This window comes from Pipra filicauda, unplaced genomic scaffold (genome assembly GCF_003945595.2).
Source record: "Pipra filicauda isolate LSUMZ 115617 unplaced genomic scaffold, ASM394559v2 scaffold188_size1440453_pilon, whole genome shotgun sequence".
In the NCBI taxonomy this organism is placed as follows: domain Eukaryota; kingdom Metazoa; phylum Chordata; class Aves; order Passeriformes; family Pipridae; genus Pipra; species Pipra filicauda.
In genome coordinates, this window is record NW_024104296.1 from 1,221,013 (window position 1) to 1,247,591 (window position 26,579).

The window sequence follows — 26,579 nt, forward strand, 5'->3', positions numbered from 1 at the left end:
CCCGCGCTCCCCCGAGCCCGCCCGTCGCCCCCGCCCCGGCCCCGCGGGGCAGCCGCCCCTCCGTCCGTGCGCCCCGGCCCGGGCTCCGCGGGGATCCGGCGCCAGGCCCGCGCCTATCCCGGGAACACCGATCCCGGGAACACAGCAACGCCTCTCCCGGGAATACGGCAACGCCTCCCCCCCCCTCCCCAGCTTTACCTGCGCCGGGCTCGCATCGCGGGGCCGGGGCCAGCGCTGCCCCCCCCGGCGCCCCTCGGCCGCCGCCCGCCCTCCCGCCGCCCTGCGCGGGGCCGCAGGTGTGTCATGAGCGCCGAGCGGGCCCAGGTGAGCCGGGCACACCTACAGGAAGGCAGGCGGGCCGCCCTGATTGGCGAGCGGGGCCGCGGCCGCGCTCCGACGGCACCGCGGCGGGGCAGGGCCGGGCCGGGCCGGGCAGGGCGGCCGAGGGGCCGCCGCGGGACACGGCGCGTCCTGTGCCCGCTCCTCTCCCCGCTCCTGCGCCCGGCCGGGAAAAGCCGCCCCCGACGCGTCCGAGCGCAAGGTATTTTCCTTCCTTTTTTTTTTTTTTTTTTAATTGAATAATATGAATGTGGGTGAAGGGCCTGGAGGGGAAGCCGTACGGGCGGCTGAGGGCACTTGGTGTGTTCAGCCCGGAGGAGAGAGCACTGTCCCTGAGGACAGACCTCACAGCATCTGCAGCTTCCTCACGAGGGGCCGCGGAGGGGCAGGCACTGACCTCTGCTCTATGAGCAGGGACAGGACCCGAGGGAACGGCCGGAGCTGTGTCAGGGGAGGGTTAGGTTGGATATTCGGAAAAGGTTCTTCCCCCAGAGGGTGGTTCGGCACTGACCAGGCTCCCCAGGGCAGTGGGCACAGCACCAAGGCTGACAGAGCTCAAGGAGCGTTTGGACAACGCTCTCAGGCACACGGTGTGACTCTTGGGGATGGCCCTGTGCAGGGCTAAGAGCTGGACTCGATGCTCCTTCCAACTCAGAATATTCTGTGATTCTGTAATAACTGCATCCTCCCCCTGGGTCTGGGCAAGGGGAGAAAGCTTGTAGCGCTTGGTTGCTTTGCCTCCAGGGTGCACCTGACCCACCTGATCCCGACTCAAGAAACAGAGGGGCTTTTTATTTTTTAAGTTTCCTTCATTAGCTGAGTCTCTTGTTTTCCCTCTCCTTAGCTGTACATGCGTGAAGACCTTGTGTTTCCTCCCAATAGGCAGCCAGGGTTTTAAGGAAAAGTGCCAGGTTGTCCCAGACTTTACAGGATTACACAGGATCCCAGGATTACATCTGAGATCGTCAGATAAATGTAAATGAATGAAACATCTGAATTTAGAAGAAATTGAGTGGGACGTGGGTAAAAAAACTCTGTAGGCTGCATTAAAAAGCAGAATCCGCAGCTCAAATTCTTGGGTATTCTCTCCTAGGTACACTGGTAAATATCTTGAGCAGCCCTGCCTGCATCAAAGATTTGTTTGGCTGTGCTCAGCTGTGGACTGAAAGGAGACAGAACATCGGTTCCCAGTAAAGGTAATTCTGTCCCTGTCTGCCAGTTTGACTGTAGTGACAGGGGTTCACAGCCTGTAGGGAGATTTCCCCCACATGGGAGAGTGGAACAGAGCCTGGCAGAGAAAAGGCACAAATAAAGGGAAAGAAGAAGAGAGGAGGACAACTAGATACAAGACAGTATGTGTTTGGGATGTCTGGGAGTAGCAGGAAAAAGGGAAGCCCTAACACAGCTGATTATTGTGATCATGGAAAAAAAAGGGCGAATTCAGAAGTTTTGGGGTTGCTGGGAGTTTCCATTTTATGGCAAAATAAACAGAGTAGGTTGCTTTGTTCTTTACTGCCCCAGTTTTACTAATTGCAGTATAGATGCCTGGATTTGCTTAAAGGGGTACAGGATTTATATAAGGATGCACTTTCCTTCAGCATTGATCTTTGCTGATCAAGAATGCAAGGTGTGCAAAGAATTATGCTCAACAGGTGACTGAGGATGGCTTTACCTGTATTTTCTATCTCCTCAAATTGATATCCAGAGTCATCTCTTTGATAAGTCTCTCTTTTTTTTTTTTTTTTCCCTAATCATTTCCTGAGGCTTGCACAGGTGTGTGTCCTCCAGGATGTGCTCTGAGGAGTTCAGCAAAAGAGAGGAGGGAGCTTGGCCTGACCAGGGACATCGTACTTGTGCTGCTGCCTTCTGATTCCATAACTCCTTTGTGTGGATGTCTTTTCCCAGCAGAGTGGATCAGCTTCTGCCATTGAGATTCCTATTCCACATCACTGTGTTTACAGTCAACAGTGAGGAAAGGGATACTTCAAATTCCCAAAGGTCACAAAATACTGGGAAATCAACTCTGGATCATGTCTCTCTTAGGTTGGTGCTCAAACTTCTGGGACATTACATAAATAGGTGATGCTTCTTCCTACTGCATTTTAGAAGTTCCTAGCGCTGGCAGTAGGCTGGAATTCCTCATCCTGACTGGAAAACAGCACCTCTGTCATTCAGAAAAGGGCAGCTCATTGTCTAAGAAGGGCTTAATCTTTATATCTGTCCTTGCACCTCCAGCATCTGCAGAGGCAATTTTCTGTTTGCTTTTGTGAATCATATCCTGAGATACCTTGCTTTCTCTGGCCATTGCACAGAGAGTTTGAGTGCCTGACTTTTCTTCATGCCTTACTTGGGTTGAAAAGTGCCTGAAGTTAAAATGTGGAACTCTCAGTATCACTACCTGTATCCTTCTGTGGGCCAAGCTCTCATTCCCTAACTTCGTGGGAACTGGACTCCCTAAATTCTGTGTGGGCCTGTGCAAAATGGCAGTGCCATTGAAGTGCTTCTGCCAGTGACAATGAAGAACAGGTGGGCTCCAAAATCCCTGAGGCTGGCTGGCACTTCTGGAGACCATCTAGCCCACCCCCTGGCTCAGAACAGAGTCAGCTGGAGCTGCCCAGCGCTGTGTCCAGTTGGGGTTTTAATATCTTGAGAGTCCACAGTCTCTCTGGGCAATCTGGCCCAGTTTAACGATCCTCATGGTAAAAGAAACGGTTTTCTTATGTTTAGAACATCTGCATATCTGGAACCCTGCACAGGGTAAGCAGGTGAGGTCCTGTTCCATGCTGGGACTATCTCCCCTTTAAGAAGGTGAGCTACAGTGAGTCACTGTTTTTTGGCCAGGGGATCCCTGGGGGTCCTCCCCTGGCAAAGTGAGAGCCAGCATTAGTGGGAGGTGGGACAGAGAGCAGCACAGAGGTGTCCCAGGTGGATTGGGCTGCACCATGTCCTATCTCAGCCCACTGAACTCTGGGCTGCACCACCTGAGTACCTGGGATGCCCCTTTCCCTGCAAGGAAAGCCTCCTGCTGCAAAGAGGCCCAGCAGCAACAGGAGCAGGGCCCTGTACCTTGATGTGCTCCTGCTTCCTGCAGTGCCTTGTGCTATCAGCAGGCTGAGAGGCAGCTTGGACACTGCCCTCCCACTCAGACATCCTCCTCGTAAACATCCTGTCCCGCTGAAGCCCGGTGCTGTCACGTCCTCACTGCTCCACAGCAGACATTGTTCTGGGTTTCATTCTCCTACATGCAAAGCACACAGTTGTGCGTGTAAAAAGCCAGGCAGACAGCAGGACAGAGCCTGGCAGTAACTCTTGGTTAAGCTGCTGACATGCCAGAAGTACTGCAGAGGAAGGGAGTTCTCTAAGGGTCTTAAAATTAACTAAAATCATCTGCTTGAGCCCTCCTTGGAAAACCAGTTCCCTCTCCTAGGCATGTTTAGCAGCTATACCTTACTCCAAGCAGGTGCAAACCTGTGTGTATGACAAGAAGAACCTTTGTAATCATGGAAAGTAGCAGAACAGTGGACTGGAAGCTGAGCTGGAGTAAGTTTACACAAACGGCAAGTAAAACACCCATCCCCAGTGAGTCAGGTCCGGCTGTTTCCTTCATTTCCTCCAAGGCTTGCTGGGAACATCCAGCGGTAACGGCCCTTCGTCTCCTTTCCTGCCCCTTGTTTACAGCTCTCCCTCAGGAGGGAGCAGAGTCCCAGCATCCAGCACTGCGTTTTCACTGCAGCACACAGGGAAGTGCAGACTCCCCCAGGCCTCAGCTCAGCTTCGGTACCGCAGTGCGCTTGTTGCATTTGTAGGTGCCAGTGCCAGCACCTCCCCGAGCGACAGCAGCTGCTCGACCGAAAGAGGAAAGAAGGTCACATTTCCACAGTTTGCTCATGTTTTTTTTTTTTTGTTTTTTGTTTTATCTTGAATACAGGCTTATGATTGACGGAGGTTCTCTATTCTTACAGCCATTGCTTTGGATTCAGTCCGGTAGGGCAGAAGGGATACACTGGAATATTACGCTGTTGGAGTGTGCAAACCATCTCTCGGGGATGCGGCTTTGAGCTTCCCTGGTTCAGATGAAGGTGTATCTCATGCTCTGATTTCCCCACATGACAGCAGCTGGGGAGGAGCAGTATTTTTAGCTTTTGTTTCTTGGTTTACTTACAGGAAGTCCCTCATTTGTGGAAGTGAGCTTGGGCCGGACTTAGTCTGGGAATCTGCTTCCGTGCCAGCTGTAGGTGCAGTTTTAAGGGTGAACTCCTGCTGTTGTCTGGCAGAGCCCTCACTTATCCCAGGTGTGCAAGAAACTGTGGACTTCGCATAGACAAGTACTGATTTCTGGAATCTTTCCTGAAATTTGTTCAAGGATATGTCCAAGTGCCTGTGACAGAAAGGCTTAGGAAAATGCAGAGCTGGGAAAGTCCTTCAGGTGATATGACCAGAGATGCCTTCCTATGTAAAACTGGTTATAAACCCACATAATCTGAGTTAATAATAGTAGCACTGAGACAAAACCCATATTGTCAAAGAGCAAGTACATCCCAAGAGAAGCAGGTACAGACTGAAAAGGGTTCTCAAGTGCCTTCTCCCCTGGGAATCCCAAATAGCCTGCAGCCAACAAGTGACCTAGATACAACAATGTGTTTGCTCCTACAGAATAAAACCAGGAACAAAATAATCCTGTAAAATTATATATCTTTATAATCCTTATTCAACTTCATTTTTTTTCTGTCCAAAAAGGATTAAGGACTCCTTGTACAAATGGAAACACCTGCATAGTGTTTCCTGCTCATCAGTAGTATTTGGCAACTTAGCAATTGAATTTTCAGTGAAATAGGAGCAAGCTTTTACATTTTTACAAAGACTTTCCTCAGCCAAATTTGCAGAAATTACATTTGATATACCTAATGCAGTTTAACACCACCCTCCTTCCTTCCTGTTGAAGCCCTATTCCTGTTTTAAGCCCTATTCCCACCTGATTAATATAGAGAGATCTATATTGAAGTGTCCTTGCAGGTAAATAACACGAGTTTGAGATAGAGGGTTTTTTTTCCCCAAAACATAAAGCTTGAACTAGTACAGGGAAAAGATGGTTTATGACCAAGAACATAAATAAGGACATTTTTTGTAGTTTACATTGAATGCCAGCAATAGGTGTCTTTTACTGAGTAAAACTATTGCAGTGATTTCTGGCCTGTTGTCCACAAACATCAGGAGACCTAGGAAATACAAGGTAATATCTGTAAACAAGGATCCAAAAAATAAATACAGGTTAGAAAACTCAGTGCTTTGTACTATTAAGATGTACTCATTCCCCCATTTGTACTGGGTGAATGAGTAGTTGGACAAGGAGAGAGATAGGAAAGCTTTTAAAGGGCTTTGCCGCTACTTCATCATCAAAAGTTTTAATTCTTGGTAATCCAGACTCACAACATTGATCTTACTATCCAGAAGTACCACAAACAAATTTTGAGAAACCTTAATGCAAACTGGTTATGCAAACATTTCCAAGCAGCTGTTCTTGCACAGCAATCCACATAGGCAATTCCAAGCTCAGTTACAATTTTAAGGAAATCTTTGGGATTATCCTTTTTCTCCTGTGAGTTCATCCATGCAAAGGATACCCCAGTTGCTTGTTCCTGGCAGGTGTCTCTCACAGACTGAAATCCTCTGTTGCAGCTCCCAGGGAAGCTTTAGGAGGCAGCTCTTGGTTTCCTGCTGGGGCTTTCAATTTCTGTGTTTTGTGACTGTGAACACTGCAACAAAGCTATTTTTTCCCCCAATCCCTCTGTGATCTCCCATACACGTGGCCTTCAAAGGTCTCTGAGAACAGCTGAGAGCTTTGTGGGCTGCAGCGCTGGGGAGCAGCAGCTTCCTGAGGATATTGCAGTCTGGTCCAGGCACTGAGGCTGCTGTGGTGTCTCCAGCTGTCTGGGATCCAGTTCTTCAGATCCCTGTCTTGAATATTGCCTCCCCTGCACAGGAGACTAATTTGTTAACAGCTTTGCTCCTCTGTGCTCCTCTCCTGGGGCTCCATCCAGAGCTCAGGCTGTAATTCATAGCCTCAGTTCTTTAAAGCTGTCATTTCCTCTCTTTATTCCTGCAATATTCCTGATCCTACAGGCATTTAAGAACCAGGTTCTCCTTGCAGATTGGTGGGGTGGATGGCCTGTGAATTTGGCCTCTTGGGATGGAGGAAGTTGGTGGAGATGAGCACACAGATAAACGGGAATTTGCCGGTGTCGTGTCTAGCCGTCCTTCCTGCGCAGTGTCCACAGAGGGACAGGGAGCTGTGCAGAAGATAATTGCTTGAATAAGATGCAGATAAATCCTTGTGCAAACCTGAAGCAGAGCCCTAATGCTATGTCTCGGTGCAGTAAATTGTTTCCCAGCCCACTCCATACACACCTCTCCCTTTCACATCCACATGCGGGTAATTGCTGGATTTGAGTCTCTGACAGACTTGCTGCTTGACTTTACCTGCAGCTCACTGACTGATGTTTCCCTTCCTTAGGAGTGAGAAAAGGCTTAAATAGAGAGGATCTATGATCCATTTTCTTCTTTCCCTCTTTGAGAATTCCAGGAGAAGGCTACTAAGATTCGTAAAATACTTACACTCCATTTGCTAAGGCAAGAACTTAAGCAGAGTCTTCCTCTGAACTTTTCTGGCATATATGGGCGTTCATGGCAATAACTTAACTTAGGGGGGTGTATGACACTCATAGCCCTCTGTAGAAAGGATGCTGATAACAAATCAATTCACTACCAGAACAACCAGCACACTTCATTCTGCCTTTCTGTTCTGTTTAGGCTCGGGTAGGTCGGTTACCCTGTGGTCATTTCTTCAGGGTTTCTGCTCAGCTGTGAGCCCTAGAAGCAAATCATTGTAAGGAAAAGGTGGAATACAGACAAAATCACATCACTGCAGATGTGATTTATTTAGATCTTACTCAAGTCCAGAGCTGCTGAAATGGTTAGGACCTCTGCAAAACTGAGCATGGAGAGCAAAAACAAAAGCAGCATGCTGCCTTCCAGGGGCTTGCCAAATATTCCTCTGGTTCCAACAGAAAGGGAGCTGCCTGTGTGCAGGTTTTTGCCCATGCAGGCAGCTGCAGCACCTCAGTGTGAGCAGCACAGTTGAGAGGATGACACTCAGCTTTCCCCTGTGCTCACAACAGCAGCACTGCCTCTGCCCCAACCCCATCCAGTCATCCCATCTCTGCTCACTGGGAAACCACTGTGCTAGGAAGCTGCCTCTTCCTGGATGAGATCCTCATAGGATAATGTCCGTCCAAGTGGTGTTGCTTGTGGTGTAGGTCAGTAGTGATGACTCAGACCAGCCCTCTTGTTGGTTAGACACAAAATCCAGTCCACAAACAGATTAATTTGTCCCATTCACCAATAAAGAGGGTTCCATTAATTAAAAAATTTCACACAAAAGTTCCTAGTTTGTATTAAGATCCTCTTGAATGGCTGTGAAATCAAGCACTTAAAAGTACAGAAATCCCAAATTCTCCCTGTGACCTGGATGTAGCATTTGGGGTTTCGTTTTGGCTTTTATTGGTAGATAAAATTGCACATAACAGTGTAACTTTTAATGAGATAAGCACAGTAATTTCTCATCAGCTTAGTTTTTGCAGAGGAGCATAAACAGCTGAAATGTGCCTCCCTCCACATTCAGCATCTTTGCATGAGTCCTTGAGGTGGAGGTCTCCAAGCCTGGATATGTAATAGTACAGTGCCCCCTCATGGGAAGCTGTTCCAGATGCTGTTTCCTGCATCCAGGTGGGAGGACATGAACACAAACACCCTCCTGTTTGTTTTACATGCTCCTGTATGTTGGTGAGGTCAATACAGCATCACACCAGCAGGTTTAAAGAACAACTTGGCTTTCCCTCTCAGTTTTTGTGAGGCTCAGGCAGGCAATTGCACTGGATTACTGTTAAGGCTTTTTGTGAGAGTGCTCAAGAAAGATCTACCATTCTATTGTAGTTTCAGCTTTTTTCAAAATAAAATATCAGTGATTTTAGCCACAGGAGGAAATGAAAGCCCCTTGTTCAGCTCAAGGCACAGAAGTGAGGCTGGCACACATAAGAGGGAGGTGTGTGGGGCTGCAGACTGGCTGCTCACTCCATGTCTGTGCATGGTGGAGATCAGGTTTAGCCCAAAGAAACCATCCGTAGTCTTTTCCTGGACAGAGAGGGGTTGTCAGGCACTGGAAGGAAATCCTACTGCCTGGAATACTCTCCCCTGTAGTGCAAATTATTTCTCCTATTTATGACGGCTACAGGAGAAACCCATCTCCTCTAGGCTTTGCCTGATCTCTCTCCATCCCCTACCCTGCAGAAGGTTGGTGGCCCTTGATCTCCTATCCCATCCTGACATCCTCACCATCCAGTACTAACCACACATCACTGAACCCTCAACCTGCTCCAGAAACTGCCAGGAGGTCCGTGTTGTCATTCTCCAAAACACCTGCAAGGTGCTGGTCCAGCATAACGACTCAGCAGAGTCTTCCTGGAGAGCATAGCCATGGTCACAGGCATCTTCTGTGGGACCAAGCCCTTCCTTTAACCAAACTTTCATGTAGTTTCTGATCCCTTGCAAGACCAAACCCCAGCTAGGCCACCCATGGCAGCTTTCCTGGAGGCCCTAAACTTAACATGGACCCTGTAATGGCCCACAAATTTAATACCAGAAAAATGAGCACAGGTTCCTGAAGTCACCTCTGTGATGTTGGCTTGTTTTATACCAAGAGGGGATTCTCCATGACCCTCACTCCACTCAGCTATGGAAAAAGAAACCTTTCTCATATGATGGACTGTAAAGGTGGATGTGAGCTTGGAGAGAAACACACCCATGCACTTGGCCTGGGGAAGTATTGTTTGTTTGGAGCTCTGATGCCATTGTTGGAAGGGCAGACTGAAGCAGGATTGTTTCGTTTCAGCAAAAACACAAAGGCTTTTGTCCTCAGCACACAGAAAGGGCCTTTTTTGTGATTCATGCTGTGAGATATTTTTAGTTTTCTTTGCATTTAGTTGAGAAAGGCACAAGAATAATACTGCAAATAAAAGCAGAATGACCCTATAAAAAGAGTGGGTTTTCTACCTTAGAAAAAAACTCACTGCATTACATGGGATGCTCAGCTTGTAGACTGGCTGAGGTAGGGACCACATCCTTGTCCTGTGCTCAGTGTGCTTTTGTCACAGAGAGATGACTCTTCTGACACCTCCTGGGACAGGTGAGTTGCAACCCCCCTCAAAAAACTGAGAGAATAAAGAAACAAAGACCAAAAAGTTTAAAGGTTAGCTTGTCACAACTGCAGTTCAGTGGATATGAGGTCTAGATATTTGCTGTTCCATTCCCTGGACCTCCTTCTTGTTGGTGATTCTCAAAAAACCGACATGATCTCCCCAGGCCCATAGTACTTTTGTTACCCAAATGCTAAACTTTTTATTCTTATCACTTATGCCTTTAATGGTCTGTGTGATATGCATGGGTGCTTTTTACTTTATTTTTGAAAAGGATAGATCTTTGCTTTCCAAAGGCTGAGGGATAGCATGGCAGTCCATCTACTGAGAGATATCTGGTTAACTTCTCAAACTTCTAGTCCAGGGGGTTTCATAACCTCCCACATAACCTATTCCAGTGCTGGCTTATTCAGAGAACATTTTTGCAACATCCATCCTTTTTCTTTTCTCCTGTCTTCTTTCCTTTCCTGGAAATTAAGTTGATTAGATCCTATTGTTGTCCTTCCTGCAGTGTAATCGCTGCCTCTCTTCACAAAAACCTCTCATGTGCTGCAACTGCACTATCATGTCCTGCCCTATTTCCAGCCTCCTGTAGACTCAACAAACCCACTTCCCCCGCTTCTTCCCAGAGATTGTTTTCCAAACCTCTTATCCCTGCAGATGTTCTCCCGTGCCCGTGCTCCTGCCTGGACCAGGTTTACTGTTCCCTGCCTGGTTTCAGTGGTGGTTTCTTGCTTCTCTCTGGCCACGTGCTGGTGCCACCCAGCCTGGGCACCCCCCTCCCCATTCCCAGTGGCTTCCCACGGTGGGGCTGGCCAGGACTCCTGCTGGGGCTGAGCAGGCATGCTGCGTGGGCGCAGGGGGGGAACCTCAGAACCAGGTGCTGGGAGCAGGATGCCAGGCCCCCAGGCCCTGTCGAGCACAGGAACCAGCATGTGCAGTTCACTCCTCGCACCTCCCAGCCCTGCCAGGAAACCAGTGTCCTTGCCTTGTGGGGTTTGTCTTGGATTCTGAGGTTCAGGAAAGTCACCAGCTCTCTCCTCAGGTGCTCTTGGATCATAAAATCACAGAATGGTTTGGGTCTGAAGGGACCTTAAAGATCATCCAGTTCCAACCCCCTGCCATGGGCAGGAATACTTCCCACTAGACCAGGTTGCTCAGAGCCCCATCCAACCTGGCCTTGGATACTGCCAGGGATGGGGCAGCCACAGCTTCTCTGGGCAACCTGTGCCAGGGCCTCCCCACCCTCATAGGGAAGAACTTCTTCCTAAGATCCAATCTAAACCTCCCCTCTGTCAGTTTAAATCCATTACCCTTTGTCCTGTCACTCCATGCCCTCGGAAATAGCCTCTCTCCATCTTTCATGTATGACCTCTCTAATATTGAATGGCCACATAAGGTCTCCCTGGAGAGTTCTCTTCTTCAGGCTGAACAACCCCAACTCTCTCAGCCTTTCCTCATAGGAGAAGACAATTTCTGATTCATTTCTGGTAATCTGTTTTGGAGATTCTCTTAGGAGGCAGAGGTCCCCATCTTCTAAGGGATGTGAGCATTTCAGGGTCTAGAGAGGAAGGGCTACCAAAAAAACAGGTGTAGGTCCTGTCCTTCATTTTAGGAGCACCAGCTTGCAGGCTCAGTTGGAGTGAACCAGCCCCACATTTGGCTCTTGACAGTCCTTGTATCAGGTGTTTCAGTGGACAGCAGTGGAAGTCCTGGTCACATGCAATGTTACAGAATCAAATCCTTACAGTCTAAACACCCCAAACAGTATATAGAGAGCTCATTATTACCAATATTCCAATTAATACTTTATTATAAAATTGACACATTCTGCAGTTGTTTATTTTACTTTCTTCCCAACACCCCTTTTCCCGTAAATCATCCTTTTGTCCTTCCCGTGTTCCCAACAGATTCAGTGACCCCAAACCAAGTATTTTGACCTTCTTCCTGGACAAGATATTACATAAACTGCCAAACAACATGGATAAGGGCAGACTCTCCCTGCTGATCCTCCCATGGGGATGCCAGTGAGAGCTCTCTGCTGTACCTGGCCACTGATCCCTGCCTATAGGAGCCTGCTCATCTCTGATTCCTCTAAGAGCTTATTAAATTTGATTGAAATGAGCCAGTTGGTTACTCTGTGACAAATGGGGGGCTGACAGTGGGATAAAAAAGCCTAACTTCCTCAAGCAACTAGAGAAAAAAAAAACCTTTATGAGCCTGTCAAAAGTAGATCATGAAATTAATCCCCAAATCTTAAAATACATATTTTTTAAAAATCAAATAGAGTATCTAAACTGCCTTCTGATTTCGAAACTTCTGGGGAGAAGTGGACACTCTTAGGTGGTGAATCATCCAACCTGTTTTAGTGTCGACCTTAGGAGTAGGTGAATCATGCTCTAGAAATGCTTCTTCAATATTTGAATAAGGAGCTCTTCTTATTTTGTTTGATGGCTTATTCTCAGTTTGTTATTACTTAAAATATTTTAAAGTTATTTTTGGTTTTAATACAGAGTTAATCTTCACTCAAGATGAGGATGGGCTGATAATACATCTTTCTCTGAGAGCTGTGGTTTCAAAAATTCAGCAGTTTCACTCCTGTGATTTTGCAGTTTGTCTTCTGGAAGGGATGTGTGGAATAGAAACAATGAAGAAGTAAGACCAAAGAAGACAGAAGCCCAGAGGCAAAAAAGGTGAGCAAGTCAGAATCTGAAACAACACAGTCAGGAAACACAGATGATGTGGTTTCTGTAAAAAGCTTGTTTGTTCAGTTAGAGGGAGAGGGAATTTGTGTATGCATGGCTGCAGTTTTACTTGCTGTATGTAAAAAAAAGGCAGACTAATTTATTGGATACACTATCCAATATCATATTGTTATATTAGATACTATGGGATATCAGGATATACTGTTACAGATTTTATATGTGTGTGTGTGTGTTTGTACTGTTGTAGACTCCAAACCTGCGTGCAGAGGAGCTTGACAGAGAAGAGGCTGTGCATGGACAGTGGTAAGGGGTGGGATAAACAATTTTTTTCTTCCATCCAACAATCCAGCTTTTAAAAGTTGCATACTTAACCCTTCAGCATAGCCGAGAAACACTTGCAGATGGCAGCTGGCTCCAGGGATGATCCCCTAATGTAAGGATCTCTGTCTACAAAAGTTGAGGATGACATTTTTCAGTTGTTTGAGTTTTCCCTGGAGACCCTTTCTGTACCAGGGCAGCACGTGCAGCTGCTCTGTTTTGAAACAAGTATGCAAGAGTGCTGTGCCATTGCTCCTGCAATATGTGCCAGGAGTTTGGTGTTGCTTTCTCTGTCTTCCTGCTTTTTCTTGCTTCTTGCTGATTCCATCAGCGTAGGATCATGGAAGGAGCAATGTGGGAAGTGGTTTAACTTGGCAGGACATAGACCTGAACAATAATTCATGTCCCTGTGTGGTTGTCTCCCAGCCCTAGGCCAGGTTTAGAGGTTCTTCATCACAGACATTTTATTCTCTCTGTTCTATTTGCTTTTCCCTCCCATTGAGCCTTTGTTAAGAGCAACTATTGAGCTGCATTCAGTGTCCTTTTTTATGTGTTCTTATGAAAGCTGTATTTTAAACCCTATGTTGTATAAAATGTGTCTATAGACTTATGAAAAGGGTGATAGACTAAGGCATAAAACTAATTTAATTGGGCAGAAGACAGAACTTCATTTAAAATAAATGAACACACTGTTATTACCCAAGTAAGCAGCACCCAAGCTATTCATGGAATGGCATTTGCCTTTAATAAATATTTTCCACAATACATGCAAGTTATTCATGGAATGGAATTTATTTTTAATAAAAGTTTATGTAATGCTGACCACTTGGGACTCCTAGGAATTAAAGATTTAATAAGAACATGGTCTGTCATCTTATTTTTCTTGATTTTTTACCTCAGAGCTATAAAAGTGGTTGTAATGTGAGGGTTTTTTCAGTTCCAGACCCCTTGAGCATTTCCATTACATGTAGGCCCTACTAATAAGTCTTTGTTTTAATTTGTGACCTCTCATAGATCCCTCAGTACTTGTTTGAATGCCCTCCCAAAAAAATCAGTGGCTTGTAGGTTGAAAGTTTGGGGTATATTTGTGATGACTTCTATTATGGGGGGGTGGGGTGCTATTTTAAAACACAGTATAATTGTGGGTGCTTTCATTATTGCAGGTACTGATGACAAATCCTCTTTGGTCCCTTTGGCTGTTCAGCCATTAATCTTTGGGAAAAGTGAGTGGCAGGAGCCTTTGCTGGAAGTGGCTGTGGGGCACAGCAAGCCTTGGCCAGGAGGAGCAGAAGATATTTTGCCGACTGAGTCATGGTATTAAATGTGCTTTTTACAGTGAAATTCATTGTAAGAGTGAAGCAGGTCATTGGTATTTAATCTGAAACAGAGTTGTGCAACTTCAAGTGACTCTGCAGGAGATGGGTTCCCGTGATAGGTTCCTCATCCAGGGCTATGAAGCTCTTCCAGGCAAAACATGTCCTTGTGGTTACGCCTTTTCTTTCATTTCTTCTTGCTTATGTAGAAAACCTGTATGTGTAACAATTTGAAAGGCTTTTAAAATTTCTTAAATAAAATTATTCATTGATAAGTAAGTGCCTCAATGGAAATACATGTATTTTATTTTAATACATAATATGTAATTAGAAAACCATGTAATAATCTATTCTTTGAAAGAGAAAGGAGAATTCTGAACTAAGTTTCATGGTGGCTGATTTTGCAGTAGTATTGTGTGCCATATTTTTGGTTTTTACTGCAGGGCAGGGGTGAGAACTCTTTCTGTTTTTAATTTTGTGTCTTAATGATACAGATAATTCACAGTAGTTTCTTTTGTATTTTTCTCAGTTGGCTGTGCCTAGTGCAGTCAAACCATGAAATATGTATATTACTGTGGGATGAGACACTTACAGCATGAAATGGATCATCAGTATTTAAACTCTGACCTCTAAGTTTGATAAAAAAACTTCTTAGATCAGGTGTTTAGGTGTTAATAATAATAATAATAATAATAAAGACACAAAACTGAACTTTCATTTCACTCCTTCTACTATCAACTTTACAATGGATTTAAAATATTTGTTCTAAAGTGTTTCTTGCTTTCAGAAAAAGGCTAAATGCAGGTTTTTTGCAAAGGAAAACGTGAGATTTACAGCTGAAATGGAAGTTTATATGCAAAGGCATTTTTTTCCCCGTTTTATTTATGTATTAGTTGGTTTAGGTAGCACTGCTTTATCTAAATCTTGTACAATATTTATTAGTGAATGTTAACTACTCAACAGTCCTAGGAGTGGAAGTAGTGGGAGAGGAATGGAGCCTCGGTTCTTCAGCTCAGAATATAATACTATAAAGAGTTCACATTGGATCCCACTTAAACTAAATAACTTATTTTCCTACAGAACTTCTAGCCAGTTTTCTTCCCTTTCTATTTAATTTTTCAGGGTTGATTTTGGAGTTTTTTTAACTGCTTGTCATTCCTGGATGCAATTCTGAGATTAAAAAAAGCCAGTATTTGCACAGCTTTTTGATTTCTTGGGACAAACCCTAAATATAGAAGGGGTGGCTTTGTCCACAGTTTCAGCTGCTGCAGTCGTCATCGTCATAAAGGCAGGGAAACAGACCCAAGTGCACCATGGAAGGTAAGATGGTTTGTGGTTGGACTTGATGATCTTAAAGGTCTTTTCCACCCTAACAGATTCTGTGATTCTATGGCTGGGTGGCTTTGTTTTCATTCTTGGTTTGGTTTTTCATTGCGCCCTTCCAGTCCGTGAAGGGAGCCTACAAGAAGGATGAAGAGAGTGTATTTGAAAGGGCCTGGAGTGACAGGACAAGGGGCAATGGCTTCAAACTGACAGAGAGCAGGTATAGATTGGGTATCAGGAAGAAATTCTTCCCTGTGAGGGAGGTGAGGCCCTGGCACAGGTTGTCCAGAGAAGCTGTGGCTGCTCCATCCCTTGAAGTGTTCAAGGCCAGGTTGGATGGGGCTCTAAGCAACCTGGGATAGTGGAAGTTGTCCCAGGTTGGAACAACATGATCTTTAAGGTCCCTTCCAACCCAAACCATTTTATGATTCCCTGTGAGAGCTTAGGTCCACAACACTCATGAAAAGCAAGAGAATGACTGTACATAGTCTTTAGAAGCCACAAAATACCTGTGTGAGTCAAAAAACCCTGCCCAAGGAAGAGAAAACTTTTCACTCACAAGTAATTTCTAAATGACTTTACACAAATGTGGGAAGTCACGCATTTGTCCTTGGTGATCTCCAGTAAAAGTCCCGTGTCTCTGCAGTTTCTCTTAGGCTGAGAAAATAGGTGCTGCAGCTGATGGGACAGTCTCTGCAAGAAGATGACAGGCTGTTGGAAAAGACAGTGAGCAGAACACTGCACTGCATGGCAAGGAACAAGGCTGGCAGCCACATATTTCTGGCATGAGCCAACTTTCTCTTTTCTTGGAAGAGCAGATACAGCCTTCAGCCAGTGAGGTATGTTTTAGGTGTGACTCCCAGTCACCATTCTGTTTAAATAGACTTAATTTTAAGATTTTTCAAATTTTCAGATTTTCTTTTAAGTTGATAGATAAATCAAGGGTTAAAACAAAAGAGGACTTTTATTAGACTCGGTGCATTGTCTGGGAGAACCTGCAGGACTCACCCTTCCTGGCCTCTCCTGCAGGTAACAAACCAATGGATCCTCCTCTGTGGCTTTAACAGCACCGAAAGGTTTCCAGCCCTCCACGGAGGGGAATGAATATGCTCAATTTCTTTCCTCGGGCCTGAAAGTACTTCTGGGCTGGTTTACCTTTGTCAGTCAGCTTGGCTTCTTGGGGACCATTTTGCCCTCCTTCTTTTCATTATGCGTGGCAGGGGCTGCGGCTCCATGTTAAAAATTCTGCAGTTTAAGAGATTCTCTTTTCTCGTTTCATCCCTTTCTGCACACACCCCTCCCACGTGCCACAGCTGAATGCCCTCCCCATTACAGGCACTCAATGGCACGTTTAACTGCCCTGTTCTAAGTAGTTCTCTGTTGAAAAGGGGACAAAGGATGGATGTTAATGTGCTTTTGCCTGGCAGTCAGAAGGAGTGGTTGGGGTTTGGTAAGCACTGGCCTGCTATCAGAGCGATTGCACCATAGAGTTCACCTTCAAAAACACCACCATTTGAAACAGAGATGCCTCATGTTTTCCCTCTTAAACCTATTTTATGCCTCCTAAATCCATAATAAATGACCTAAAGAACAGGCAGTTGCCTTGGATGCCTTTCATACTGGAGCCTGCAGTCAGGCCAGCCCTCAAACAATTGCCAGTTTTCTGGCTTGTCTTTGCTTTGGTTTCCACAAAATATCACTGACTGATCTCTTAACATGACATTTCCCTGTTGGTTCTGCCCAGCCAGACCTCACAGCAGCGAGTCCCTGGGGAAAGAGTAGCATTCGTGCACTCTCAGCTACTCCTGTGCTTGGTGTCAGACCACTCTCTCAAGGCTGCATTTCTAAAGGGATAACATGCCAGTATTCCTCATAATCTTCTCATGATCTTCCCTTCCACTCCACTCTGGTGAGACTTTCCCTGCAGTGCTGCCTCCAGCTGTGGGGGCCCAGCACAGCAAGGACATGGAGATGTTGGAGTGAGTCCAGAGAAGGGACACCAAGGTGATCAGGGGGATGGAGCAGCTCAGCTGTGAGGAAAGGCTGAGAGAGTTGGGATTGTTCAGCCTGGAGAAGAGAAGCTTTGGGGTGACCTAATTGTGGCCTTCCAGGACCCGAAGGGAGCCCACAAGGAAGATGGAAAGAGACTATTTCAAAGACTCTGGAGTGACAGGACAAGGGGGAATGGCTTCAAACTGACAGAGAGCAGGTTTAGATTGGATATTGGGAAGAAGTTCTTCCCTGTGAGGGTGGGGAGGCCCTGACACAGGTTGCCCAGAGAAGCTGTTGATGCCCCATGCCTGGAAGTGTCCAAGGCCAGGTTGGATGGGGCTCTGAGCAACCTGGTCTAGTGGAAGGTGTCCCTGCCCATGGCAGGGGGTTGGAACTGGATGATCTTTAATGTCCCTTCCAACCCAGACCATTCTATGATTCTATAAATCTTTTCTGTACTTCTGCCTTTGGATGGAGCAAATTCTTCATCTAATAATTGTCCCCATCATTCCTTGACTACAGCAGCACTTGCTTGGGCACCCTATGGAATGTGTCATATACCTCAGTAAGTGATTTTAATTGACCAAACGGATTGGCTGCTTCTGAATAAATCTGTAGATTGTGAATTATACTTTCCATCTTTAAATTATGCATTAGAATTACTACCTGCCTTTTGTTAGTGATCAGTATTTAGCATGTGTCTCAGGCACAATATTTCACCGTTATATAATGTGTCAGCAGAGGGTGACTAACTGGAATTTAAGCTCTTTTTTTTTTTATGTGTATCATTAAGTAGCACAGAAGTAGCATCTTCCAGTCATTTCAGTTTATGCTTTGGATTGAGGTGTACCCACATTCTGAAATCTCTGCTGCCTGCTCTTTGTCTGGGGCAGGAGGCTGCAAGGGGCACACATCCAGACACAGAACCTTCCTGCTCATAATAAAGCCCCCACTTCTGGGTGCTGAAGGAGGCACCAGCTGGTTTTAACCTGCTACTCTGAACACAAAGAGAAGATACTTTTCCCACAGAGGGCAAAGACAAATTCAGGGTAGGAGTCTCTGAGGGCACAGGAGGAAATCACTCCTAACTCCCCATCCCCTCCCTTGTGCTGCCTGTGGAACACACCACTGAGGACAGACAAGAGAAAGTAGGAGGGAGCATCCCAGCAGCAAAAGGCTCAAAAGGGAAGAAGACAATGAAAACCAAAGTCTATCCATGTTAAATCAAACCATTTGTGCCCAGAAAACTTTCATGCCAGAGCAGCAGCCCATGAGACAAAGCCAAGCTGCTACAACTTGGTTTTGACTTTTCTTGGTTTACCCAACCTGCAAGTTATACTAGAGGGATGAAAGGAGCAGGAAGAGAGGCTGAAGCAGTCAGGGCTACCCTGAATCCCAGGGTACAAACATGACCACACCACTGTTTAGCACAGCAGAGAAGGTGCCCCTTGGTTCTTCTGCCACAATTCTTAGCATTTCAAAGCAAGCCGTGTGTTGCTTTAAAAGGCCAGCACATCATCTCCAGAGCATTTTCTAAGCACATTTTGCACACTTCTGGCTGCTCCTGGCTGTTGTCCTGGCAAACTTTGATCTCTGCAGGACTTGACCTTTAAGTGTACAGGCTGGCAAAGCTGCAACAGGTAGGCAAGCTGAGAGAAACCCTTGCTGCTTTACCTGCCAGCAGACTTGTTCAGGCTCCCTGCATCCGGCTTCCCGATTCCTGCAGAAAGGTGCACCTAAACCAGACACAACAGCATTTCCTTTCTTGTGAAGTTTCCTAGCCCTTGTTTCTTGCAGAAGTAGTAGGAGAGGTGGCTGCAGAGAAGTTTAAACAACAGCTGCCAGGCATTTAAAGCAATCCCTCATGATTGTGCTTTCCCATTTGGTACCAGTGATGATTAAACTCATCTAAGCCTCTCCTCCACTTCCCTCCTTTTCCTCCTGTCACACTGACACAGCTGTTGGTGTGTGTCTGCAGTGGATTGGATCAGGAACTGACCCAGCTAAAAACAGCCAAGGGTAAATTGGAGAGCTGTTACTCTTCAGCCACTGAAACTTCCCAATCTGCCTCAGGCTGGAGTTGCACCCACAGCAGGCAGAGCACAGGGGGATGTGAGCACTGGGACACTCATGCTGCTTCTGAAAGAAAAGCAGGTGGAACCAGAGCTTCAGTGGGATGAGCACAGCAGTACACTCCTCAAAGGCACTTAAGAGATGGGCACTGATTCCACCTGTGTGACGTACGCTTGGAAAAGATTCAAAAGCTGGATTTCCTCTGGAAATATGTGCAAAAAAAGGTAATTTCTGCTTAATACCCTTGTTCTACTTTCTCTTAACTTGCTGCTGCTCCCCTCAGTCTGCTGTTTGATGACGTGGTGGCAACACAACCCGCCCCAGACTGCAGTTTTCCCACTCTTGTGCCAACCCTGCTGTTTGTGGAGCTGTGCTGAGCATTGGATCAGGGAAGCAATCCAACTTAAAAATAACCCAGTAGGTGGTTGGGGATGGCAGGAGCTTTACCCATCCCATGTAATCTGCTGTCACAAGTCAGTAAGGGCTGTTTGCAACTGCTGGATGTCATGAAAGCCAAGCCTCGGAGATACCTGTTCAAGATACGGAATGGGAACTTTTTAGCCTTGGGACCCTTGGGAATGAGAAGGAAGGAATCCTTTGCCCATGTTCATGAGGGACAAGAGAGCAAACCTCACTGTGCACAGATGCCAGCACAAAACATCTTCACACAAGCTTTACTTAGCAGATCTTCTTCACCTGATGCTTTTGGAACAAAAGTTAACAGCAGTGTGCTCTGTTCAGCTGATGGATGTTCTTTATTCTCTGGATTAGGGAGAAAGCTACCATGATTTTCAAGTGCTGGCAGAGTACTGCAGATATGGGGGCTATGCTAGCACCAAGAAAGGGAATAGAAGATCCTTCTTCACAGACATGAATCCAATAGCTCTGTGGTACAGAGTGAAGTAACAATTTGTTGATGTATTCCAGAAGAATTCTTTTTCTTCTCTGCTCTACAGAAGCACTGCCAGGGCTGTGATGCACCAGCACTGACCTACATGATCACAGCAGCAGTGACATCATTTTCACCCACTCACGGGCTTGGAGGGAAGCATCTGTATTATTCATTCTCTCTTGCATTCCAAGCCATGTCTGGGTTTCTTCTGGCATCTTTCTTCAATTCATGGTTCATGCCTCCTGGGCTGACTATTTTTAAATACCAGTCATTTCCTTTTTCTCCCCCTCCTACTTCTGACTTGGCACTTCACTGCTTCCCTCCCTAGGAATGCCCCTGCTGGGAGATGGCTGGCTTGAGCACTGATGGCAAAGAAGGTGAAGCATCAAGAGACTCAGAGCCTGAGGAATTTCAGGATCTTCTCGGGTTAAACTCATTGAGAAAGGAATTCACTTTTTCTCCACATGCATCAGTGGCTTGGTACACAGTGAGATGCAAGGTGCAGGTGAAACCCACAGTCACATTAACATGAGCAGCTACATCCCATGTTTGCCAAATGAAAGCAAGGGCCTGAAGCTCAGGCAGGATGTGGCTGCCCTAAGGCAAACCCTGAATGCTTTCACATCAACCCTTGTGCTCCGAACGGGCCTGACCATGCCAGGTAATTCCTCAGATTTAAGGGTCCAGAACAAACACCATCATGTTTTTCCATCTCCTTTCACTTCTCTAAGAATATGAGGACTTGTGTTCAGTGATTTTAATTCTCTATCTAGACACAGAGGGAATTGTTCTGTTCTACTCCCTGCCCCCTGCATTCCCATTTCTGCTTCCCTTCTTGTAATAATTGTTAAAATTGTTTTCAATAAAGCATCTTGTGGTTCATTTTTGACCCTAGGTTCACATAAAGGTTTGATCATCTGTCCAATGAACTGGGAAGATGCCTGCAATCTCTCTAATGCACACTACATGTAAACTCTGTTTTTCCTGTTTCACTTGGTATATCTGCCTGCCTGAAGGCGGAGAGAAATCAAAGGTCAGCTGTTAAAGAAATCAGGCAAGAAAAGAAAGCAGTTGACCAGCAAAGAGGCATCTTCTTAAGCACAACAGCCACGTGCAGAGCTGTGGGAAGAAACTTCAGTCCCTGTACTAGGAAAGATCTGCTAAGGCTGGGAAAAGGAAAGTCCAAGGACATAACATAGGCCTGTCCAAAGCTCTGCCATCTGTAAAGGCAGAGTTCTGCATCCTTTGAGGTGATTTGGGGTAAGCAAGGTGAGGCTGCTCTTTTGTGAGGGGAAACTCTGACAGAACAGGGAGCGACACAGAGAAGCCTCCTCTGTGGTTCTGTGCTTAAAGATGGGAGGGCACAAACACCTGAACCAGGGCCAGGCATTGCTCAGCAGGCTGTGGGAAAGGTCAGCTTGAGGGAAAGACACAGCAGGCAATGCCCAAAGCAGCACATGACCAGCAGCAGAGCAATTGCAAGAGCTCTGGAAAGCAAAACAAAGTAAGTCCAGCTAAGTCCACCACAGGGTTTGCTGTGGTGGCAGAGTTATTTTGAACAGCCTGTCCCTATGGCTGTTTGGACAAGTCCCTTGGAAACAAGGAAACACATGAGTTTGCACATCTTTGCATCCATGAGGATGTTTGGACCTGGTATGTCCTGCTTTAATCAACAGATACTTTCATCAGGGTTGGCATGGGAAGGGTAAAGGCCCTGCAGAGCCTGGGACACAAAAGTGTAAGCAGCAAAGCAAAGTACTCCAGCAATGCCTCTTCTAGCCTCCCTTTGCTTTGTTTCCTGAAATTTCCTGTATTTCCTTTTTTTTTTCAGAGATGGAGGCTCCTCCTGTTGTGTCTCTGGCTAGTCAGACCAGTGTTGTTGGGGTAAAGGGAAAGCACAGCCAGAAAAAAGAGTCTCCTGTGCATGCAGGGACACTTTTGTTTGTTTGATGTATCTCAAAAAATGTGTTAGAGCTAACACATAAAATACTTATTAAAATTTATTAAACACAGAAAAAACACACCTCTTTTCCAAGATCAAAAGAAATCTGTTTTCCCAGCCACAAACAATGAAGCAAAGAAGAATTTGAGAGTAAAAGCAGCCGTATTTCAGTGATCACTGTTACATGTATTTTTTTCAGCAGGGGACTGGACAACTGGATCCCATATAACTCAGGTGGAAGAACTGCGAAAATAATCTCCTCAGAACAGCTGCAGCTCTGCTAGAACCAGGTTCAGGTACCACTAGGATGGTTTGTCACTGCAGAGTAAAAAAGACAAACCACTTTCTCTCATAAAGGAATGGTGAGCAAGGAGTGCCCTCCTCTGGCTTTTCAGATTCTTGCAGAAATGTTAGAAAATAAAGACTAATTCTAAGAATATCCCTCAAACTCCGGATTCTTGGGACAAGAAATTGATGCCCAGGAGGTCACTCTAGGGAGACAGAGAGAAAGGAAAGGAGGGGAAGGAAGGGAAGGGAAAGACAAAAGGGAGGGAAGGAAAGGAGGGAAGGAGAGAGATGAGATAACAAAGAACACCAAGGTGACAGATTTTATTTCAGAGACGTCATTCATCCATTTGTCTACCTTAGGTATTTCCGAAGTGCCACAGTCCCACTGCAGTTTTTAAACACACCAGGAATTTACAGTATTCTACACAGCTCCCACAGCTGGTGGGAGCATCTGGTCACCAGCTGGTGACCACAAGTGTGGGATGGGGTGTGCTAGGGATGGTCTGCTGGAATTACAGCAGCTAATTTGCATTTTCCAGTAGCTTCCCACTATGACCCTGGGGGAGCAGAGGGCTGGTAGAGAAGCCAGCAAGCTGGCTGCTGTGAGAGGGAACCTTCTGGTTCTTGCCTTTTTGCACATTCCCAGTACCTTCTGAATTTGGCTCATCAGTGCCCGCAAAGTGATTAAATCCCTGGAAGAAGAGGAACATACCCTGTAGCTTCTGCAGCAGCAAAAGAAGAGTTGGTACCCAGATTCTCCTCTCAAGCTACATGAGCACAAACAGTAAAGGGCAGCCAGGCCAGGGGAAATGAATTATTTCAGCCAAGTGACACTGAACAGGGAAAACCAACAATGGATGTGGAAAGGAACTCTAGTAATGTGCTTACACTGGTGAGCAGTCCAATCCTAGCTGCTAGTGAACAGCTGGGAACCCTAAGGCCACTGTGATTTGGCATAGTTTAGAATAAGTTAAAAAAGACCTCAGAAATAAATGCACGTCAATCCTTTTAATTTATAGAGCACTGCTAAGTAAACACAGCACTTCACAAAGCACATAGGAAGGAAAATAAATGCTCTGAGAGCTGTTGTGAAGGGGCAGACACCCAGAGGTGTGACAAAACATCTGCACCTTGGCCATGTGGCAGGTGGCATCTGATTCCTGTACCAGGGAAAGAGGAGGATGCGGCCTTGGGATGCAGAACTACCCACTGCAACCTCTGCACTCTTTCTGTCCGTGCCTAGGGTGCGCTGGGAGGAGGTGACTGAAAAGGGAGACATGGGCCAAAGGCATCACTTTGTCCATCTGTACCTGGTGTAGTGACACCCTTGTCCACTCCCTTGTACCTCAGGCACATTTTGGACAGGCCTGGACCAGGATGACCTTGGATGACACCCAGAGCATACCTAGGGATGCTGCCTACCACGTGTGCCCCTGCTGGTGGGAGAGCAGGTAGTAGTGGCGAGTGAAGCTCTTGTCACAGTGGGAGCACTGGAAGGGTTTCTCCCCACTGTGGGTCCAACGATGACGGATGAGGGTGGAGTTGTCACCGAAGCCGGTCCCACACTCCGCACACTTGTAGGGCTTCTCCCCAGTGTGGGTGTGATGGTGCTGGACAAGGTGCAAGCGCTGGCTGAAACCCTTCCCACAGTCCGGGCACAGGTAGGGCTTCTCCCCGGTGTGGGCACGCCTGTGGATGAGCAGCTTGGAGCTCTCCCTGAAGCACTTGCTGCAGTTGTCACACCTGTAGGGCTTCTCTCCCGTGTGTAGGAGCCGCTGGTGGGCGGTGAGGTTGGAGCTGTCGCCAAAGCCCTTCCCGCACTGGGGGCACCTCTGGGGCTTCTCTCCAGAGTGGGAGCTGGCGTGGCGGAGCAGCCCCGAGCTCTGGTAGAAGTTCCTGCCGCACTTGGCACAGACGTGAGGCCTCTCGCCGGTGTGGCTGCGCTGGTGCTGGACCAGCTGGGCGCTCTGCCTGAAGCTCTTCCCGCAGTGCCGGCACGGGTACGGCCGCTCGCCCGGGTGGACGCGCCGGTGCTGGATGAGGTGGGAGCGGCGGCCGAAGCTCCTGCCGCAGTCGGGACACACGTGCGGCCTCTCCCCGCTGTGGATGCGCTGGTGGCGGGTCAGGTCGGAGCTGCGGCCGAAGCTCTGCCCGCACTCGATGGAGATGTAGGTCTTCTCCCCCAGGAGCGCCCGATGCTGCACCACAGCATCCTTGCGCCTCTGGAAACTGCGGCGAGAAGCCTTCTCCATCCCGGTGTCTGGGAGAAGGGACACGTCCCCGTCACAGCCCGGAGGAGAAGTTGCCCTCTTGAAAAAGTCCCCACAGGGCTGGGCTGCCTCCAGCCCATCCCGCTGGAGATCCCCCTCACTGCCACTCATGCTCCCATCACCTGCCGGGACACAAGGATGCTCCAGACACACTGACACGTTCGCTCAGGGTCCGCTCCCGCTCCTCTCCACGGCCCCGCCAAGTGCTGCGTCCTCCCACCCGGCCCATCCCGGCTCCAGGGCACTGGAGGCGGCGTCGGGACCGGCTCCATCCTCCCTCAGTGTCACCCACACGCTCCCGAGGGGCCGGGCCGAGCCGGGCAGGAGGAGACGGGGCGGGAATGCTGCGGATCGGCGGCGCACGCCCGGCCGGCCCTCCCGACCCGCCCCCTCCATCGGGAATCCCGCTACGCAGCCCGGCCCCGGCCCGGCGGGACCACACAGCCCGGGAAAGCTGGTCTGGGCCGGGTTGGGACCCAGCTGGGCCGGGCTGGGCTAAGCCCGACCGGGGGGCTCCGGGAGCAGGGAGTGGAGATGGCCCCGCGCGGTCCCGCCCCGCCGGCGCTTCCAGCGGCTCCCGGTGTAACCCTTCCGACCCCGGCCCCCCGTCCCGGCCCCGCCCGGGGCGCTGTCACACAGTTACGGTCATGGAATCACGGAATCAGTCAGGTTGGAAAAGACCTCTGAGATCAGCGAGTGCAACCTGTAACCGGTCACCACCTTGTCAGCCAGTGACTCCACCACCTCCCAGGGCAGCCCCTTCCAATGCCTGACCACCCCTTCTGTGAAGAAATTCCTCCTGATGTCCAACCTGAACCTCCCCTGGTGCAGCTTGAAGCCCTTTCCTCTCGTCCTGTCTGTGGCTGCCTGTGAGAAGTGCCCGACCCCTACCTGGCTACAACCTCCTTTCAGGTAGTTTTAGAGGGTGATAAGGTCCCTCCCGAGCCTCCTCTCCAGGCTGAACACCCCCAGCTCTCTGACCAGCTCCTCCTCAGACCTGTGCTCCAGACCCTTCCCCAGCTCTGTTCCCTTCTCTGGACACTTCCAGCCCCTCAATGTCCTTCCAGCAGTGAGGGGCCCAGAACTGGACCCAGGATTTGAGGTGTGGCCTCACCAGTGCCCAGCACAGGGGGACAATCCCTGCCCTGGTCCTGCTGCCACACTATTGCTGATCCAAGCCAGGTGCCATTGGCCTCTTGCCCCCCTGGGCACACCTGGGCTCATGTCCAGCTGCTGTCACCAACACCCCCAGGGCCTTTCCCACTGGGCACTTTCCAGCCCCTCTGCCCCAGCCTGGAGCTGCAGGGGGTTGTTGTGGCTGAAGTGCAGGACCCAACACTTGGCCTTGTTGAACTTCATACCACTGGCCTCAGCCCATCGATCCAGCCTGTCCAGATCCCTCTGTCCCTACCGCCCCAGGGTGTGGGCCCTGCCCTGTGCCATGCCCCATTCAGGACTGGGGAGGAACAAGGAGAGGCTGGAGCAGGTGGCTGACCAGGTGCCATTCCAACACTGGTCACATAGTAGTGGAAGGTGTCACTGTCTCTGGCAGGACTAGATGATCTTTGAAGGTCCCCTCCAACCCAAACCATTCTGCAATCCCCAAACTTCAACACCTGACATGTTCCCAAACTGCTCTATAAATGAGGAATGGTGGCTGTTTTGATGAAACTCAGAGCACATGGCAAAAAAAAAAAAAAAAAAAAATTAAAAATTTAGACTTACCAAAAGGTAAGAAAGAAACATAAACTTTCATGAGACTTTCATACAGCTGAGTCACATCATTTGAGAGTATGAGTCAACCAAGAGAATGGGACACACCTATTTTTAGCTTGGGATACAAAGGTTTGCTGAACCTGAACTGGCACTTGTGTCT

General features: G+C 47.8%; 2 protein-coding genes and 1 long non-coding RNA gene across 10 annotated transcripts in view; 1 reads left to right on the top strand and 2 right to left on the bottom strand.

The window, feature by feature from the left end:
- ARHGEF5 (Rho guanine nucleotide exchange factor 5) overlaps positions 1 to 456 on the bottom strand; it is a 36,568-nt gene extending 36,112 nt beyond the window's left edge. For both annotated transcript variants that reach the window (XM_027733245.2, XM_027733244.2), the window contains exon 1: positions 199 to 456. The gene's annotated coding sequence lies outside the window, so the exon portion shown is untranslated. The remainder of the gene's footprint in view (positions 1 to 198) is intronic.
- Positions 51 to 22,584, top strand: LOC113994326. Of its 7 annotated transcripts, XR_005563109.1 has the most exons (10): positions 51 to 541; positions 1,433 to 1,535; positions 2,103 to 3,104; positions 4,504 to 4,631; positions 12,101 to 12,280; positions 12,540 to 12,595; positions 13,774 to 13,924; positions 15,046 to 15,243; positions 15,893 to 16,085; positions 20,532 to 22,584. It is a non-coding gene; the product is annotated as an uncharacterized LOC113994326 (long non-coding RNA). The 7 variants fall into 7 exon arrangements; XR_005563111.1 differs by lacking the exon at positions 4,504 to 4,631 and having other exon boundaries at positions 2,103 to 3,147; positions 12,200 to 12,280; XR_005563110.1 differs by lacking the exon at positions 4,504 to 4,631.
- An 875-nt stretch (positions 22,585 to 23,459) lies between these two features.
- Positions 23,460 to 25,073, bottom strand: LOC113994325 (zinc finger protein 239-like). Its single transcript, XM_027733247.2, has one exon. The coding sequence runs from the start codon at positions 24,812 to 24,814 to the stop codon at positions 23,852 to 23,854; it is 963 nt and encodes a 320-aa protein (XP_027589048.2). The 5' UTR covers positions 24,815 to 25,073; the 3' UTR covers positions 23,460 to 23,851.
- Between the last annotated feature and the right edge of the window lie 1,506 nt (positions 25,074 to 26,579).

Excerpts from the sequence above, each read along its gene's own strand:
- LOC113994325 (XM_027733247.2), bottom strand. The coding sequence starts at position 24,814 with ATGAGTGGCAGTGAGGGGGATCTCCAGCGGGATGGGCTGGAGGCAGCC.